Source organism: Trichinella spiralis, assembly GCF_000181795.1.
Source record: "Trichinella spiralis strain ISS 195 chromosome Unknown Scfld1557, whole genome shotgun sequence".
Lineage (NCBI taxonomy): Eukaryota > Metazoa > Nematoda > Enoplea > Trichinellida > Trichinellidae > Trichinella > Trichinella spiralis.
This window is the reverse complement of record NW_003528496.1, coordinates 1,311,024-1,325,182: the sequence shown is the minus strand read 5'-3', so window position 1 is coordinate 1,325,182 and position 14,159 is coordinate 1,311,024. Positions and strand designations below refer to the sequence as shown.

General features: G+C 44.8%; 6 protein-coding genes across 6 annotated transcripts; 3 read left to right on the top strand and 3 right to left on the bottom strand.

Annotated features, from left to right (window-relative positions):
• The first annotated feature begins 1,624 nt into the window (after positions 1-1,624).
• On the top strand, positions 1,625-2,026 carry Tsp_04875 (hypothetical protein). Its single transcript, XM_003369411.1, has 2 exons — positions 1,625-1,774; positions 1,826-2,026. Exons 1-2 carry the CDS (start codon positions 1,625-1,627, stop codon positions 2,024-2,026), a joined length of 351 nt encoding a protein of 116 aa, XP_003369459.1.
• A 238-nt stretch (positions 2,027-2,264) lies between these two features.
• On the bottom strand, positions 2,265-2,893 carry Tsp_04874 (hypothetical protein). The gene is given in 3 exon segments (XM_003369410.1): positions 2,265-2,464; positions 2,491-2,781; positions 2,797-2,893. 3 exon segments carry the CDS (start codon positions 2,891-2,893, stop codon positions 2,265-2,267), a joined length of 588 nt encoding a protein of 195 aa, XP_003369458.1.
• A 176-nt stretch (positions 2,894-3,069) lies between these two features.
• Positions 3,070-5,129, bottom strand: Tsp_04873 (conserved hypothetical protein). Its single transcript, XM_003369409.1, is given in 4 exon segments — positions 3,070-3,352; positions 3,364-3,647; positions 4,537-4,761; positions 4,923-5,129. The coding sequence occupies 4 exon segments, from the start codon at positions 5,127-5,129 to the stop codon at positions 3,070-3,072; spliced, it is 999 nt and encodes a 332-aa protein (XP_003369457.1).
• A 1,936-nt stretch (positions 5,130-7,065) lies between these two features.
• Tsp_04872 (conserved hypothetical protein) lies at positions 7,066-8,605 on the top strand. Its single transcript, XM_003369408.1, has 2 exons — positions 7,066-7,177; positions 8,298-8,605. Exons 1-2 carry the CDS (start codon positions 7,066-7,068, stop codon positions 8,603-8,605), a joined length of 420 nt encoding a protein of 139 aa, XP_003369456.1.
• Positions 8,606-8,683: 78 nt separating this feature from the next.
• Positions 8,684-11,193, top strand: Tsp_04871 (conserved hypothetical protein). Its single transcript, XM_003369407.1, is given in 5 exon segments — positions 8,684-8,944; positions 8,971-9,432; positions 9,509-9,895; positions 9,941-10,879; positions 10,894-11,193. 5 exon segments carry the CDS (start codon positions 8,684-8,686, stop codon positions 11,191-11,193), a joined length of 2,349 nt encoding a protein of 782 aa, XP_003369455.1.
• A 1,700-nt stretch (positions 11,194-12,893) lies between these two features.
• Positions 12,894-13,251, bottom strand: Tsp_04870 (conserved hypothetical protein). The gene is made up of 2 exons (XM_003369406.1): positions 13,196-13,251; positions 12,894-13,167 (listed from the first exon to the last, which is right to left on the bottom strand). Exons 1-2 carry the CDS (start codon positions 13,249-13,251, stop codon positions 12,894-12,896), a joined length of 330 nt encoding a protein of 109 aa, XP_003369454.1.
• Positions 13,252-14,159: the final 908 nt, after the last annotated feature.

The window sequence follows — 14,159 nt, the reverse complement described above, 5'->3', positions numbered from 1 at the left end:
ATGGAAATTCTTGCCAAATTCCATGCTCACTTATAACCAAGTTCAAATGTAATTTGAAATNCAACATCAANACAGATCATAGGCGCTGCTTTTNGATGCNGGAATGCTTAAATATTTCGTTATCATTGAAATATATACATTCAAAGGGTTGCAAATGCAAAATGAAAAATAGATGGCAATTTAAGTGGTTCACCAACGCAATTAGTTCACCACTGCCCTTTTTCGACCCTGGGGTTCCTGGAGCTCTTTCCCTTCAGATAAACGTGGGCTGATGCATTGGGGACTTCCCTGGACCATACGAAGGTGATCCNGCCCTTTGNTGATNCGTCGACGAACGAATGGCAGGAACAGCGCGACGGATGCCGTCAGATCAAAGTTTCATGTTGACCCACGCTAANGCTAGAGACTCNGACACCCTGATACGCGCGCTGGNTNCATGCCGGAAGNATTAGCGGGAAGGATTCAGCAANGCCGCCTGTGAAAGCTGGAGTATGCNTGGCCNACACTTGTCCAACCTTCTGGTTGTCGACCAGTGTGAAGGGAGAATGCTCATAATTAGATCACTATTTGGATCTAGTTAGTGGTGATGTCAGCCAGGGACCGGCATATGGTCCTGTCACAATATAATCTCATTTGGGCTGGATTCTGTGCGGATAGACCAGCTTGAGGCCAATCACTGCCGTGGCTACCGTCCTAACGCGCGTGGAAAAATCAGCCGAACAGATACTGCGTCGATTCTGGGAATTAGAGGCGACTGAAATTGCTACTTATGACCATCTGACGTTAAGGCGCTTGCAAGGTTCGAGGAAGGGATATCGTTCGACGGTGAACGATATGAAGTGCGACTTCCATGTCTTCCAGGTCATCCATCGTTGCTGAACAACTTTACACAAGTAAGGCGTCGCCCGCTTGTAGTAGAGCGTAGGCTGGCGCGCTGCAGGGATGATGAGTAAGACTACGCATTGACGATGCGTCACTACGTGGAGAATAGCTGGGCGGAAAGGGCTCCAGAAATCAGTCCGGAAGGTAGAAGCTAGTACTGCCTCACTACGCTGTTTACTAAGGTGAGGGCACAGAGAAAAGGTGCCGAGTCGTATTTGATGGTTCCGCTCGATACGGCCAAACCCAACCAGCTCAAAGTCAGACCAAACTTGCAGCTCGACCTGCTCAAGGCCCTACTGCGGTTCATAAGATACCGTGTGGGCCTGCAAGCTGACATCCAGAAGATGTATCTTCAGGTGCAGATTGCAGAGCAGGATCGAGTACATGTCTTTTTCTGTGGAGGGACACGTCGGCTGAACTTGGCCATTTCAGGTTGCTGCGGGAGTGTTTTGGCCTGACATGGTCTCAGTTTCTGGCCATTCTCACCATTACGGATGCACGCGAAACGACACCAGGACGCTGCACTGCGCTCTGTCGCAGAGATTTTGGAAAACATGCATTTGGATGACCTGCTACGTCATGTGACATCATCGAGAAGGACGAAGAGCTAGCCGGTCAACTGCAGGGACTGTTGGCCAGTGGAAGTTTCCACCTGCACAAATGGGCCAGCAATAAGCCCGAAGCGTTGAAGACCTTGCCAGACAAGGAAAGAATCGCGAACAGCAGGGGCCACCTTTGGAAGATGCTCGAAATTCAGTGGGACCGACGAGACGATCACTTGACATTCTCACCACCAGTAATGGTGCATAGCCAGGGTGAAGAGTCGAAGCGAAAGATGCTGAGCACCGCTTTTCACATCTGTGACCTGATTGCATGCTTGGAACTGTTCACAGTATGAACGAAGATGCTCCTCCAGACTCTGTGGCAACGTGGGACCTCGTAGGACGAGTTCTTGCCAGAACAATGGAGTTTCCGTGAAGGAGCTGTGGACGCGTTGGAAGCAAGAGCAGCCAGGCCTGTCAAAGATCCTCCTTCTACGCGCGCTCGTACCGCTTGCACTTGGCTGAGTGAGGCGCCTGGAGATCCAAGCGTTTTGCGATGCGTAAGAGAGGGCATATGGCGCTGTGGTATACTTACCCACTGAGGCGACGAACCACCACCACGTGGTAAACTTGGTGACGGCGAAGAAACCGCCGCCCATGCGAGATGAGCAACAAAACAAACAAACAACAAAGTGCGCAAAGAGTGACAGTCGCTGTCACTACCGAAGCTCGATCTAGTTTCATTGGTCCTGAGAAGTACGGCTGCGTGGAAAAGCTTTTCTGTATTACTCAGCATTGTCAGCAGTTCATACGAAATTGCCGGATGCCGGTAGAAGCCCGTTAGAACAGTGAAATCACAGCAGCTGAACTCTGAAAGGCAGAAGGCACGTGGGTGCGAATGGCCCAAATAAAAGCTTTCAGTTCAGAATTCCAGGCGTTGTCGCGGTAGGGGCGTGTCGTCGCGACCAGTCGGCTCAGTTGGCTGGACCCTTTCGTGGATGAAAAGGGATTTCTGCGAGTGGGTGGAAGATTGGAAAACTCTGAATTACCCATACAAATGACATACCCAGTGATACTGCCTGGAGACCACGCTTTGACGACGGGATTGATGGGACGCTGCCACGCGCGGCAGCTACACACTGGGACCACCAATACGCTGCAGCTCTGAGACAGCAATATTGGGTGCTAAAGGGACGCACCCAAGTGAAGAAGGTAAACGGAACTGTTTTGCTTGGCAGTGTGCAAGAGCCAGACCGAACCAGCTGAGAATGGCGGCCTTGCCATCCAGTCGAGTGGTCGAGGCCGCTGCATTCGCTCACACCGGGATGGGCTTTACAGGGCCATTGCTCACTCGCGTCTGAAAGAAAGCTACTTCTAAGTACTATGTGTGCCTGTTCACATGCATGGCGTCCGGGGCTGTGCACCTCGATGCTGTACAGATGACAATTGCCAGGGTGATGCAAGTTCATTGCCTGACAAGAAAAATAGGAGATTATCCAGTCGGATAACTTCCGCTCTTTCATGACCGCTGCGCCAGAGTTGAGACAACCCTGGCGACCCGTAGATGTGAACTGAGTTCAGCGTGACCTAGTAGGCCACTGCATCCATGAAATTTATTCTGGAGTGAGCCCTGCGGATGGGGGGGCTATTGGAACGGCTCGTCTGGTCGATAAAGAAATCGCTGCGGAAGATCCTCAGTAAGGTGCTGCTCGATGAAGAAGAACTCTGGATAACACGTTGTGAGGTAGAGGCCTGTTTCAATGCCAGATCCCTGACATTCCTGGGAGAAGAGAGCCACAAACGCCGCGCTTTGTCCCCGTTTCAACTGAACTGCTGACTGGCCACAATTATGTGGAAATCCTGGCAGTCGAAGCCCATGTTCTGGAATGGCAGCCATCAGGACGTGGTCCCCGGCAATGGAACCACTGCTGGAGCTAACACCAGTAGCTCCTCATCAAATGGTGCTGAAGATACAGAAGAGAATACCTGTTGGATTTGATGCAAAGACAGAAGTGGAGAACTTCTCCAGCTGAATGATTTCTGCTGATCCTGGAGGACAACATCCCGCAAACCCAGTGCCCGATCAGTGTGATCACCGAACTGCTCTCTGGAAGCAATAGCATTGCGAGATGGGCCAGGATCTGAACGTCCACCAATGTGATCATGAGACCAGTGGCAACACCAAAGCTCGTCCTGTCTTGTCAGTGATGGGTGTATGATACCCTAATCCGTGCGGAAGATGTAGACGACGGAAATGGGAATACTGCTGTCAGGATAGGGATGGTCGATTACAGGACAAATTTTCACCGTCCAATTTTACTGGTCGTTGAACTCGCTATTTTATTGGACCTTCGTACCGCTGTCTTATTGGTTTTCCTTGTCTAATTCCTAATTGATTCAAACTCTTCAGTTGTAATTAGCTGTAATGTTCTTCATTTCATTGGTTCAAATATTCCATTTAGGATTACGTAACTTCAATAGTAATTACGTAACATTAATAATGAAAGTATTTCTTATTTGGGAATTGTTTCAATCAAGATTTATAAGTTTTATCATTCATTGAAATTTTGTTTTTCCAATATATTATTAGTGAGGTTTATACTTTTTAGTGATCAACGTTTTCAATAATAATTTTAATCATTCAATATTTTATTGTACCAGAGTGACGTTATATCAAATGCGATAGTAATAATTAAAAGAAACAACAAAAAACAAGTTAAATAGTGATTTTGATTTTTCACTAGTCAAGAGCAGCAACAACAACAATAAAGAACAGTCAACAACAACAACAGTAAACAACATAACAGTGAACAATATTAACAAAGTAGAAACGACGAAAAAGAATAATACAATACAGTGAAATAAAATACAATACAATGAAATAAAATATGAATATAAGACAATACAATACAAATATAATATAGTACAATACAACACAACAAAATCGAATAAAAATATAATGCTAACCACTACTTGGAAGGCGGCACTAAATCAGCTGCGGCGTTATATACATAAAATCTTCTAGGATCTGCTCCAGCGTATGTCTACCGTTTGTGTATTCACCCGTATATTGTGCAACGTGTCGTTGCTTTTGAGCATAAACCCTGTTTACCTGTCTTAAGTCACCAACGGTCACGTTTCCTGATAGCACTTGTTGAATCAGGGTGTCCATAACAACCTGTTCCGCTATTAGGAGCTGGAGCAGTTCATAAAAGCCGTTATAACCTTTACTCGCTTTTCTGTTGAGCCGATTATGCCAACCTTCCAAGTAGTTATTCATCCTAACATTTACATTATGTACATTCCAAAGCGGCAGTCTTTCATCAGTCATCCACTCCTGCGGAAAATATTGAAATAAGGATAACAAATTACCCGTAGTGCCTGCTTCAAGCAGGCGTTCAGGAATTGGAATACGTTTCAGGAATGCCGGTGTTCAGGAAGTCTGGGGAAGCGCTTTGCTCGGTGTTTGTACATTGCGGCTCACACCCGCTTGAAAACCGGAAACTGTCCGAATGTAGACGGCTCAGCGGACGCGGCAAAGGCTTCTTCGTCATATATTGCGGAGATGGGCTTCGTTTCTTCAGCACTTTGTTTTTTTAGAAGTGCCTTCTTCTCCATTTTATATGCGAGGTGCTCGTCTACCTGGCAGGTTTCAACCTGATCTTTTCGATCGATCACGGCCGTAACTTCTAAATCTATCCACATTGCACTCTTTCAGCGTTTTTTATCCTATACCAAAATAAGGTAATTGTTAATAACAAGGAACACATGCTGTACATTCAACGCATATCTTTGAACACCTCCAACATTTCTTCTGTTTGCCCGTGTGCTTCAATTTGCATGCCCTTCCTTCAAAAACAAGGGCCATACTGCCACCACGATTCGGTAGAAGATGTAGCTCAGGGACATCAGCCATAGCAAGAAACAGAACAGAAAATAATTCAGATAACTCGGGAAAGCAAAGCACTGTACCAATCCTAGTATTGACATTATAACATAACTAGAAAATCAATAACTATGGTGATCAGGAACGAAAGAAACATTGGAAAGATTAAAGATAAAATTCTTATGCAAACGAGAAGCATTTTCAGAGAACGGCAAAGCAGCATCAGAAAAGTATTTCGATGCTAACAAATTAGCAGTTGCCTGTCCTAGTTCTAACTCAAACTGCAGCTGTGAACAATTTGTCACTTGTTGACTTTCCCATTGTTTTAAAATCGTCTTTAGCTACTCATCGGAACAATTTCTGACAAACAGAAAAGCATCTTATACATAAATGTAATATAACTGATAACTAAAACGTTATTTATCTGATAAACTTGTTTAAATAGTAGCGATGAACAGCACCAAGCAGAAAAGCAGTAAAAGCTGCTTCAAATTTACTCTGCAGTGGACATCGCGTTCTTTGATGTTAGCATTTGTGCGCCATTTGTATATGATTAATTTTATTCTATCAGAATCAACAAAAGGGATTAGTGCTACAAGGAATATCACAACTTGATCTTCATTTGTAGATAAAATGAGAAATGAAAACTAATTGTTGCAACAGTTATTAAAAATAGAATTCAAAACTGTGCAATTCATTTTTGTTTGGTCTTGCGTTTGAGTTCTGTGTTTTGCGTTCGACAATTATTAGCTGATTAGCGAAACAACTATTAGTGCGCACATTCTGTTCAACAGTATTTGCTTGCTTGTTGTAATGACTCATCACAAGAAACTGATGAATCAAATATCAGATACCATGGTAAATCTGAAATTTCTTGCTTGCTGAAATTCTGAACTGGAAACAGGCTGTATTATTCATAAATGTCAATAACAGTATTAGAAATGCTAGAAGAAACGAGATATAAATCAGAATCAGGAAGCAAATTCCTATTGGGCATAAAACTAGACATAACTGACTGAGCTAGACAAATAAACCGGAATAGTGCAAAAGCTGAGAAAATTCAAGACTGCTAATTCTAGTTTCCCTTACTGCTGCGTTAAGCGTTAACTTCCTTTTGCAATAGTGATGTAAAATGGAATTAAAAACCGTCAAATTCATTTTTGTTTGGTCTTGCGTTTGAGTTCTGTTTTGCGTTCGAGAGTTATTTTAATCTTTTTCTGCTCTGTTCATCATTTTCAGAATGGCTGATATTTCTGAGCTGCGTCTTGTACCAAATCGTGGCGGAAGTACGTCTCTTGTTTCTCAAGAAAAGACATATACAAATTGAGATACACCAATAAACAAAAAAAACATAGGGTTTGCTCAAAAGTATGCGCTAAATGTACAGTGTGTGTCCTTCGTTATTAAGGGTTAGATAATTTTGGTACAAGGAAAAGAAGGCTGCAAGGGTGTCATATGGACAAACCTGGATGTGAAATATGTGATCACGCAAAAGGATCACATCGAAAGCTGCCCAGTGGATGAGCACTTAGCATACAAAATGGAAAAAGAGGCGGTTTTGAAAAAATGAAGCGCGGAAGAAACAAAACCCATCCTCGCCATTTACGATAAAGAAGTTTCCGCCGCGTCCGCCGTGCCATCTACATCTGGCCATTTTCTGCTTTTTAAGCGGGTGAAGTCCACCGGTCAAAGCAGTACCTAAAACTGCGTGAACATCGTCAGGCCCCGCAAATCACTGACGCATTCAGAACAACAATGGCCGGTGAAGATTTTTTGCTGTGGCAGAGTGCATCGAGGCATATATTGGTATTGGCTACGGGTTCTAACATTAGACTGATGGCAACCAGGCGAACCTGGGCATTGGATGGTACATTCAAGGTTGTACCTCAATGATATCAATAACATTTTACCATCCATGCTATTGTGGCGAGTAAGCTGGTGCCAGTAGTCTGTTGCTATGTACGGGTAAAGATGTTGGCAAATAAGAGTTTATTTTTCAAGCACTAATAAACAAAGCGACTGTCCTTAGGGTCAGTCTTTATCCACAAACAATAATTTGTAATTTTGAAATCACCCTGATACCACTTTGTTAATGTCGTTCACTGGTGTTGTTTATTATTGTTGTTGTTGGCTGTTCTTTACTGTTGTTGCTGCTGCTAACTGGTGAAAATTAAAGATCACTATTTAAATTATTTTTTGTGTTGCTTTTTCTGAATTATTTCTATCGCATTTGATATAACGTCATTGTGTTACAATGAAATATCGAGAAATGATAAAAATTCTTTTTTAAAAATGCTGATCATTAAAAAGTATAAAGTTCACCACAAACAATAACAAATAATAATTAAATAAATTATTTAAAAAACGAAATTTCAATTAATGATGAAACTTAATAAATTTTGATAAAAGCAAACTCAAGGTAATTTTTGAATAATAAAAATTTTTCTCACTACTAATGTTACGTCACTACTATTAAAGTTACGTAATCGTAAATGAAAATATTTAAACCAATAGAATGGAAAATATTGCAGCTAATCACAACTGAAGAGTTTGAATCAAAGAGCGATTAGATAAGGAAAACCAATAAGACGACGAATTGAAGGACCAATATGGTAGCGCGTTGAACGAACAGTAAGAAAAGGCGGTGAAAATTTGTCCCCAAGTAGGCCAAATCGTCAGGATAGTCTTTCTCAGTAAAGTATTTGGGGCTGCATTCCTATTGGATGGCAAAACGTCGTGTTTTCATTGGATAGCTTCTGATTGCATAGTTATGACGTTGTAGGGGAACCGTTCATACTGTACTTAATGCTAGATTAATACCTACTCATTATTTACCCACAAGAACAGTATGGTTGTTGCTATATACATATAGTTAGCTAGCATGTGTGTGTTTTGTGTCCGATCGAGTAAACGTTGTACGCAACAATTGGTGACCCGTATGTCCGTTAAACAAGACAACCTTGACATAGAAACCGTTGCCATTTCAGTCAAATTACTGCCTTTTTGGCCACATAGTCCGCGTCTATGGTTCGCGCAAGCGGAAGCTCAGTTTGCGCTACAGCATGTTTCAGCATCGGTGATAAAATATTACTACGTCATTGCGTCATTACCGGACTCAGTTGGCCCTGACGTAAACGATTTGTTAGAACCGGCTGGAGATCCCCCATATGAAACGTTGAAACGCCGCCTTCTCGAACGTTACGGTGAATCAGACGACAATCGTTTTAATGCGCTTATGAATTCAGCCCTCGCAGGAGATACAAAATCTTCTCAACTTCTGCGAGAAATGCGCTGAAATTGCGGCAAGGATTTAGATCCAAACACCTGTTTCTTCAAAAAACTTTTCCTACAACGACTCCCGCTAAATATTCAAATGATACTTAGAGCAAACACGTACGCGAACATAGAAGAAATGGCAAATAAAGCAGACGAACTCATAGCCCTCAGTAATAATGGCTCTGGTTCAATTTGCACTGTCAAAAAAGAGAACAGCAACAGGGCTCCGACGCTAGAGGAACGGATTGAAGACCTTGAAGAGCGGTTCCGATCCTTAAACAGACGTCCAGACGACGCCCCCCGGACGCCCAGTCGTAAACACCGGAGTTCGAGCCGCGCGAGACGGCATACATCACCAGTATGCTTCTTCCATCGGAAATTCAGGACACGCGCCCGCAAATGCCGTTCTCCTTGCCGGTACCAGGGAAACGGACGGCCAGGGACCTCATGGCAGTAGGGTCCTCAGGCAAACGGGTGCGCTGCCTTTTCTTCGTGCAGGAGAGGAGCTACGGAATGCGTTTCCTTGTGGACACTGGTTCCGAAGTGAGCGTAGTGCCATATAATACCACTCTACGCAGTCAACTCCACGCCGCGGACATTCCACAGCTAACAGCTGCCAACAGCACTCGTATCGATGTCGTCGGTAGTCGCGAGTTGACAGTGGACCTCGGTTTTACGCGCCCGATGAGATGGAAATTCGTCGTCGCACGAATCGCACAGCCCATCCTCAGTGCAGACTTCCTTCGGCACTTTAACCTACTCGTCGACCTGAAGCATCAGCGCCTAACAGACATGACGTCATGGACCTTCTCGAACGGACTCGTCAAGACCAGCAATACAAAATACGTCAGTTGTTTACGACACGGATCAGATCATAACCTTAAAATTCAGAACGAGTAAGCTGGCCACCCACTCGATTCAGCACCACATCCTCACGCACGGACCACCAGTTTTCGCAAGACCACAACGGTTGCCGCCTGACCGGCTGGAACTTGCGAGAAAGGAATTCGACATCCTGCTGGATCTCAGCATCATACGACCATCTAGCAGCAGCTGGGCGTCACCGCTCCACATGGTTCCAAAGAAACAACCAAACACCTGGCGCCCATGTGGAGATTATCGACGCCTCAACAACGTGACGAAGCCCGACAGATACCCGATCCCCAACATCAACGACTTCGTCACGCAGTTGGGCGGCCGGACGATCTTCTCCAAAGTTGACCTGATCCGCGCCTATCAACAGATCCCGGTGGCGGAAGAAGATATTCTGAAGACGGCCATAACGACACCTTTCGGCCTTTTTGAATACGTGAGGATGCCTTTCGGTTTGTGAAATGCTGCTCAAACATTCCAGCGTTTTATGGACGAAGTGATTAGAGGGTTGCGATTCTGCTTCGTCTACTTGGACGACGTGCTAGTAGCAAGCCGCAGCAAGGAAGAACACGAAAAACACCTCGCTACTCTTTTTCACTGGTTTGAAAAGTACGGCGTCAAGCTGAACCCGGCAAAATGCGTTTTCTTCGCGCCGGACCTTGAGTTCCTCGGGTTCAAGGTCTGCAGCCAAGGCATCAAACCGTTGGCAGAAAAAGTCGAAGCGATACGCAGATTCCGTCAGCCGACGACCATGCACGAACTCCGCCAATTCCTCGGTTGTGTGAATTTCTATCGCCGTTTCATACCGCGAGCTGCCACGTTGCTGGCACCGCTAGAAAAGTTGACATCTTTACATAATTCACACAATAAACTTAAACTGTCGGAGGATGCGGTTAATGCTTTTGACGAGGTGAAAGAAGCACTGGCTAACGCGACGCTATTGAGCCACCCCCAAGAAGGCGCAGCTTTGTCACTGGTGGTCGATGCGTCCGACCACGCAGCCGGTGCGGCACTGCAACAACGACACAAAGGGCGTTGGTCCCTCCTCGCGTTCTTCTCACGTCATTTCCAACCGCGCGAAATGAGATACAGCGCATTCGGACGGGAATTGCTCGCCATATACCTCGCCATTCGTCATTTCCGACACTGGCTAGAAGGGCGGCAGTTCACGGTCTTGACTGACCACAAAGCGATTGTGCAAGCAGTGCAACGTGGCACTGGCAGTCACAATCCGCGTGAAGTGCGCCAGCTAGACTACATAACATCCTTTACTAGCGACGTGCGCCACATTAAGGGAACACAGAATACCGTTGCCGACTTGTTGTCCAGATCATCGGTAGGTTCGCTTTCTGTCGTTTTAGATTCGGCCAACCTGAGACAGCTCGCCGACGCTCAACAAGCCGATCCCGAGTTGCCGGCTGTCAGACGTTACAGTTCGTTGCGATTGCGCTGAGTCAAGCTGGAAGGTCCCGACATAGTCCTGTGGTGCGACACCGCACAAAGCAAGACTCGTCCCTACGTGCCGCAGCCTTTACCCCGCAAAGTCTTCACCACACTGCACGGTCTGTCCCATCCCAGCATCCGCGGCTGGCGACAACTGGTGAAACAGAGTTACGTATGGCCAGGAATGAACAAAGACGTCACGCGTTGGACACGAAGCTGTCTGACCTGCCAACGCACGAAAGTGCACCGGCATACGAAAACTCTGCTCGAAATTTTCACCGTGCCGGATAGACGTTTCGATCACGTCCATGTGGACATCGTCGGCCCACTACCACCGTCGCGCGGATTTTCCACCTGCTTACGGTAATAGATTGCTTCACCCGTTGGCCGGAGGTAGTGCCCTTAACCAACACGTCCGCTGATACCGTATGTCGGGCGTTCCTGTCAACGTGGGTAGTGAGATTTGGAATCCCGAGCATCGTCACCACCGACCAAGGCCGGCAGTTCCAGAGCGCTCTGTGGCGAGAACTCACCACTGCGCTCAGTATCAAGTTGGCACCGGCGTCGGCATATCACCCACAGACCAACGGAATGGTAGAAAGGTTCCATGGACACTTGAAGACCGCCCTATCAGCGCACGCGAATCACTCGCATCAGTGGACCTGCATCGCAGGACCCGCTCCACTGTCTTGCTGACAGTCCCCCGGCTTGCGGCCCTTCTATAAATCAGCGGCTTGTTGCGCGGCGGCTTTGATCCGCTGCCCCAAAGGACCATCAGCGATCGGCGGGCCATGGGGTCAATGACCGAACGACACGCCGTACAGCAATGATCGTTACACTGTGTTCAATTCAGCTGTACGCATCAGTTGAGTTTCGCTAACTGAGTCATTGGATCTTCTCAGACTTAGGAGCGCTAGCGACAGTTCGGGAACAACGGCACACGGAAACTAAGCTTTATTCGGAGGAATCGCACAAAACAATCACACGCCAACACAGCACACACACAAGATCAGATTTTCACACGCATTCACACTCGCCTTCGTACGTGACTATTACGTCAGCGCTGATTACGGTAGCGGATGCGGATGTTCAGGCTAAAACAAAGGTGGTTCTGAGCAAGCTGTTTTTCCTTTTAAATCTTTACTTTTTTTCTACTCTCCTTACACCATTTGTGCTTCTTGTGATTAGTATTTGGAATATGATTTAAAGAAAATTTCTATGTTTTATTGTGTAACGAGCCGCTCCCTCGGGTAGGCTATTGGCGTTGTTGAAAACTCCCTCGGTTTGAGCCTGAAGATCCCAATCTGCTACCGTAACCGGTGTTGTTGTGGTGGTGACGTAATCTGCGAGTAATCAGCGAGTGTGAACGCGAGCGAAAAACGTGACCTTGTGTTTGTGTGTGTGTTGTGCGATTCTTCCCGAATAAATCTTAGTTTCCGTGTGTTGTTGTTCCCGAACTTAATTAACGCTGATAAGCCTGAGAGAGGGCCAGTGATCTGTTAGTGACATTCAACTGTTCCGAACACAGTTGGATTGAACAGGCGTTTTGGCATTGTAGCAAAAAGAAAAAAAAATCTCTACACTTTTAATAACTAACAATCAGGTTCCAATACTGACTGTAGTTATTCGCGGCTTATTCGTCCTCGTGACGGAATCAGAAAATCCGCTTGGATACGCAATCCCTTAGACAGTGCAGCTTAGCCGGAATCTGAACAGGTGCGCTGCCAGCCACATTTCAGTTTGACGCTTTTTCAGCAACTGACCACCAGAGTTGTGGCAGATATGTTACAGGACGCTGACCTTTTGATAATTTAATTGCCATTCCATTGTTTTCCATCAAGAAAAACAAGGGATGCAACTGGCGTTGCGCAACTGTTGTTTTCGTACCAGGAGCAATGCTTCGTTACCACGGGGATTTTTAGATAGTGATGAGTAGGTATTGAGAAAAGATTTCTCAACACCTCCCACCCCCAAGAAGGGTGAATAGGATTTTATGCGTCACCGGATGGTTCCACCAGGCGGAGTGATCTTGCAGATTGGGTTACTGTTCCTTGTCTGGTCTTCACCGTTGCAGTTCTGCTGACACCGTCCTCACTCGGGTGAACTGCTGTAATTTTTCCGATGGGCCATTTTGTCCATGTCGTACTGGGTTCCTTTACAAGTACAAGATTTGGTCTGCTTAGGGACAAATATTCACCGCCTTTTCTTACTGGTCGTTCAACGCGCTTTCTTATTGGACCTTCAATTCGTCGTCGTATTGGTTTTCTTTATCTAATTGCTAATTGATTCAAACTCTTCAGTTGTGATTAGCTGCAATATTTTTTCATTTCGTTGGTTCAAATATTCCATTTAGGATTACGTAACTTTAATAGTAAACTTTAATAGTGACGTAACGGTCTAGTACTGATTTCCCTCCTGATATATAAATCTGCTCCGACTGTTTGTAAATTCATTTATTTCCTGTTGAAATTTATCAAGATTGGGTACTAACTTCCGGTTGTAATGTCAGAATACTGAATAATTTTTTTAAATATGGAATGTTGTGGCAACACTTCCAATTTCCCGGTTACAAATGGCGCTAATGCTGACGTTACGTGTTAGCTCGCAATTTCACTAAATTTTACGCATTATTTCACGCATATGCCTTTGTCAAACATTGTTCGCGTTTCTCGTCTCTTCACATGTGTTGGTAAAGGCGATTTAATACAAAGGAAAAATGCACCATTATCGAATCGTTGACAGTTGCAGCTTTCATGCTTAACCAAGGAGTGAAAGGTACTAAATTGTTAGCATCTGATTAATTTTTTGATTTTACAATGAGTGTTCTATTTAAATCTATTTCATTTACAATCCAATAATTTTACTTTAATATTCACAAAGTTTATTTCATTAAGAAACATCCATATATGTATTTTTATACATGTCGATTAAAAATGCTGTTTGTATGAAAAATCAAGTATAAAGATTCCACATATCACATAAAATACAGTTGACATAGGTCAAGTGCATACGATTTTACAGAAAAAAATTCCCTGTAGTTAATAGTAAAATATCTTAATGTATAAATAAAAGGGCATCATTTGCAAATTCCAATAATTTTAAATAAACAAAGTCAAAAGGAGTTACAGGAAACACATCAGTCAGCTCTGTTCCATCGAAAATTCACCGTTTGATGGATCACTTACTTTCTTCCTGTACCAACCGAAAAAGTCATAGTACCCTGCCGAGTGAAAGATCCAGCAGTGCGCCCCAAAATT

Excerpts from the sequence above, each read along its gene's own strand:
- Tsp_04872 (XM_003369408.1), top strand. The coding sequence starts at position 7,066 with ATGGCCGGTGAAGATTTTTTGCTGTGGCAGAGTGCATCGAGGCATATA. Across the intron at positions 7,178-8,297 it reads GCGAACCTGGGCATTGGATG|TCAAATTACTGCCTTTTTGG; the intron begins GTACATTCAAGG and ends TTGCCATTTCAG.
- Tsp_04873 (XM_003369409.1), bottom strand. The coding sequence starts at position 5,129 with ATGTGGATAGATTTAGAAGTTACGGCCGTGATCGATCGAAAAGATCAG. Across the intron at positions 4,762-4,922 it reads CTACATTCGGACAGTTTCCG|GAGTGGATGACTGATGAAAG; the intron begins GTTTTCAAGCGG and ends TATTTTCCGCAG. Across the intron at positions 3,648-4,536 it reads CCGTTGGTGACTTAAGACAG|GGTATCATACACCCATCACT; the intron begins GTAAACAGGGTT and ends CGCACGGATTAG.
- Tsp_04871 (XM_003369407.1), top strand. The coding sequence starts at position 8,684 with ATGATACTTAGAGCAAACACGTACGCGAACATAGAAGAAATGGCAAAT. Across the intron at positions 9,433-9,508 it reads AGACCAGCAATACAAAATAC|CACCACATCCTCACGCACGG; the intron begins GTCAGTTGTTTA and ends CACTCGATTCAG. Across the intron at positions 9,896-9,940 it reads CTTTCGGCCTTTTTGAATAC|CGTTTTATGGACGAAGTGAT; the intron begins GTGAGGATGCCT and ends CAAACATTCCAG.
- Tsp_04875 (XM_003369411.1), top strand. The coding sequence starts at position 1,625 with ATGCTCGAAATTCAGTGGGACCGACGAGACGATCACTTGACATTCTCA. Across the intron at positions 1,775-1,825 it reads CATGCTTGGAACTGTTCACA|GACGAGTTCTTGCCAGAACA; the intron begins GTATGAACGAAG and ends GGGACCTCGTAG.
- Tsp_04870 (XM_003369406.1), bottom strand. The coding sequence starts at position 13,251 with ATGGAATATTTGAACCAACGAAATGAAAAAATATTGCAGCTAATCACA. Across the intron at positions 13,168-13,195 it reads CAGCTAATCACAACTGAAGA|AAAACCAATACGACGACGAA; the intron begins GTTTGAATCAAT and ends AATTAGATAAAG.
- Tsp_04874 (XM_003369410.1), bottom strand. The coding sequence starts at position 2,893 with ATGAACTTGCATCACCCTGGCAATTGTCATCTGTACAGCATCGAGGTG. Across the intron at positions 2,465-2,490 it reads TCTCCAGGCAGTATCACTGG|AGTTTTCCAATCTTCCACCC; the intron begins GTATGTCATTTG and ends TGGGTAATTCAG.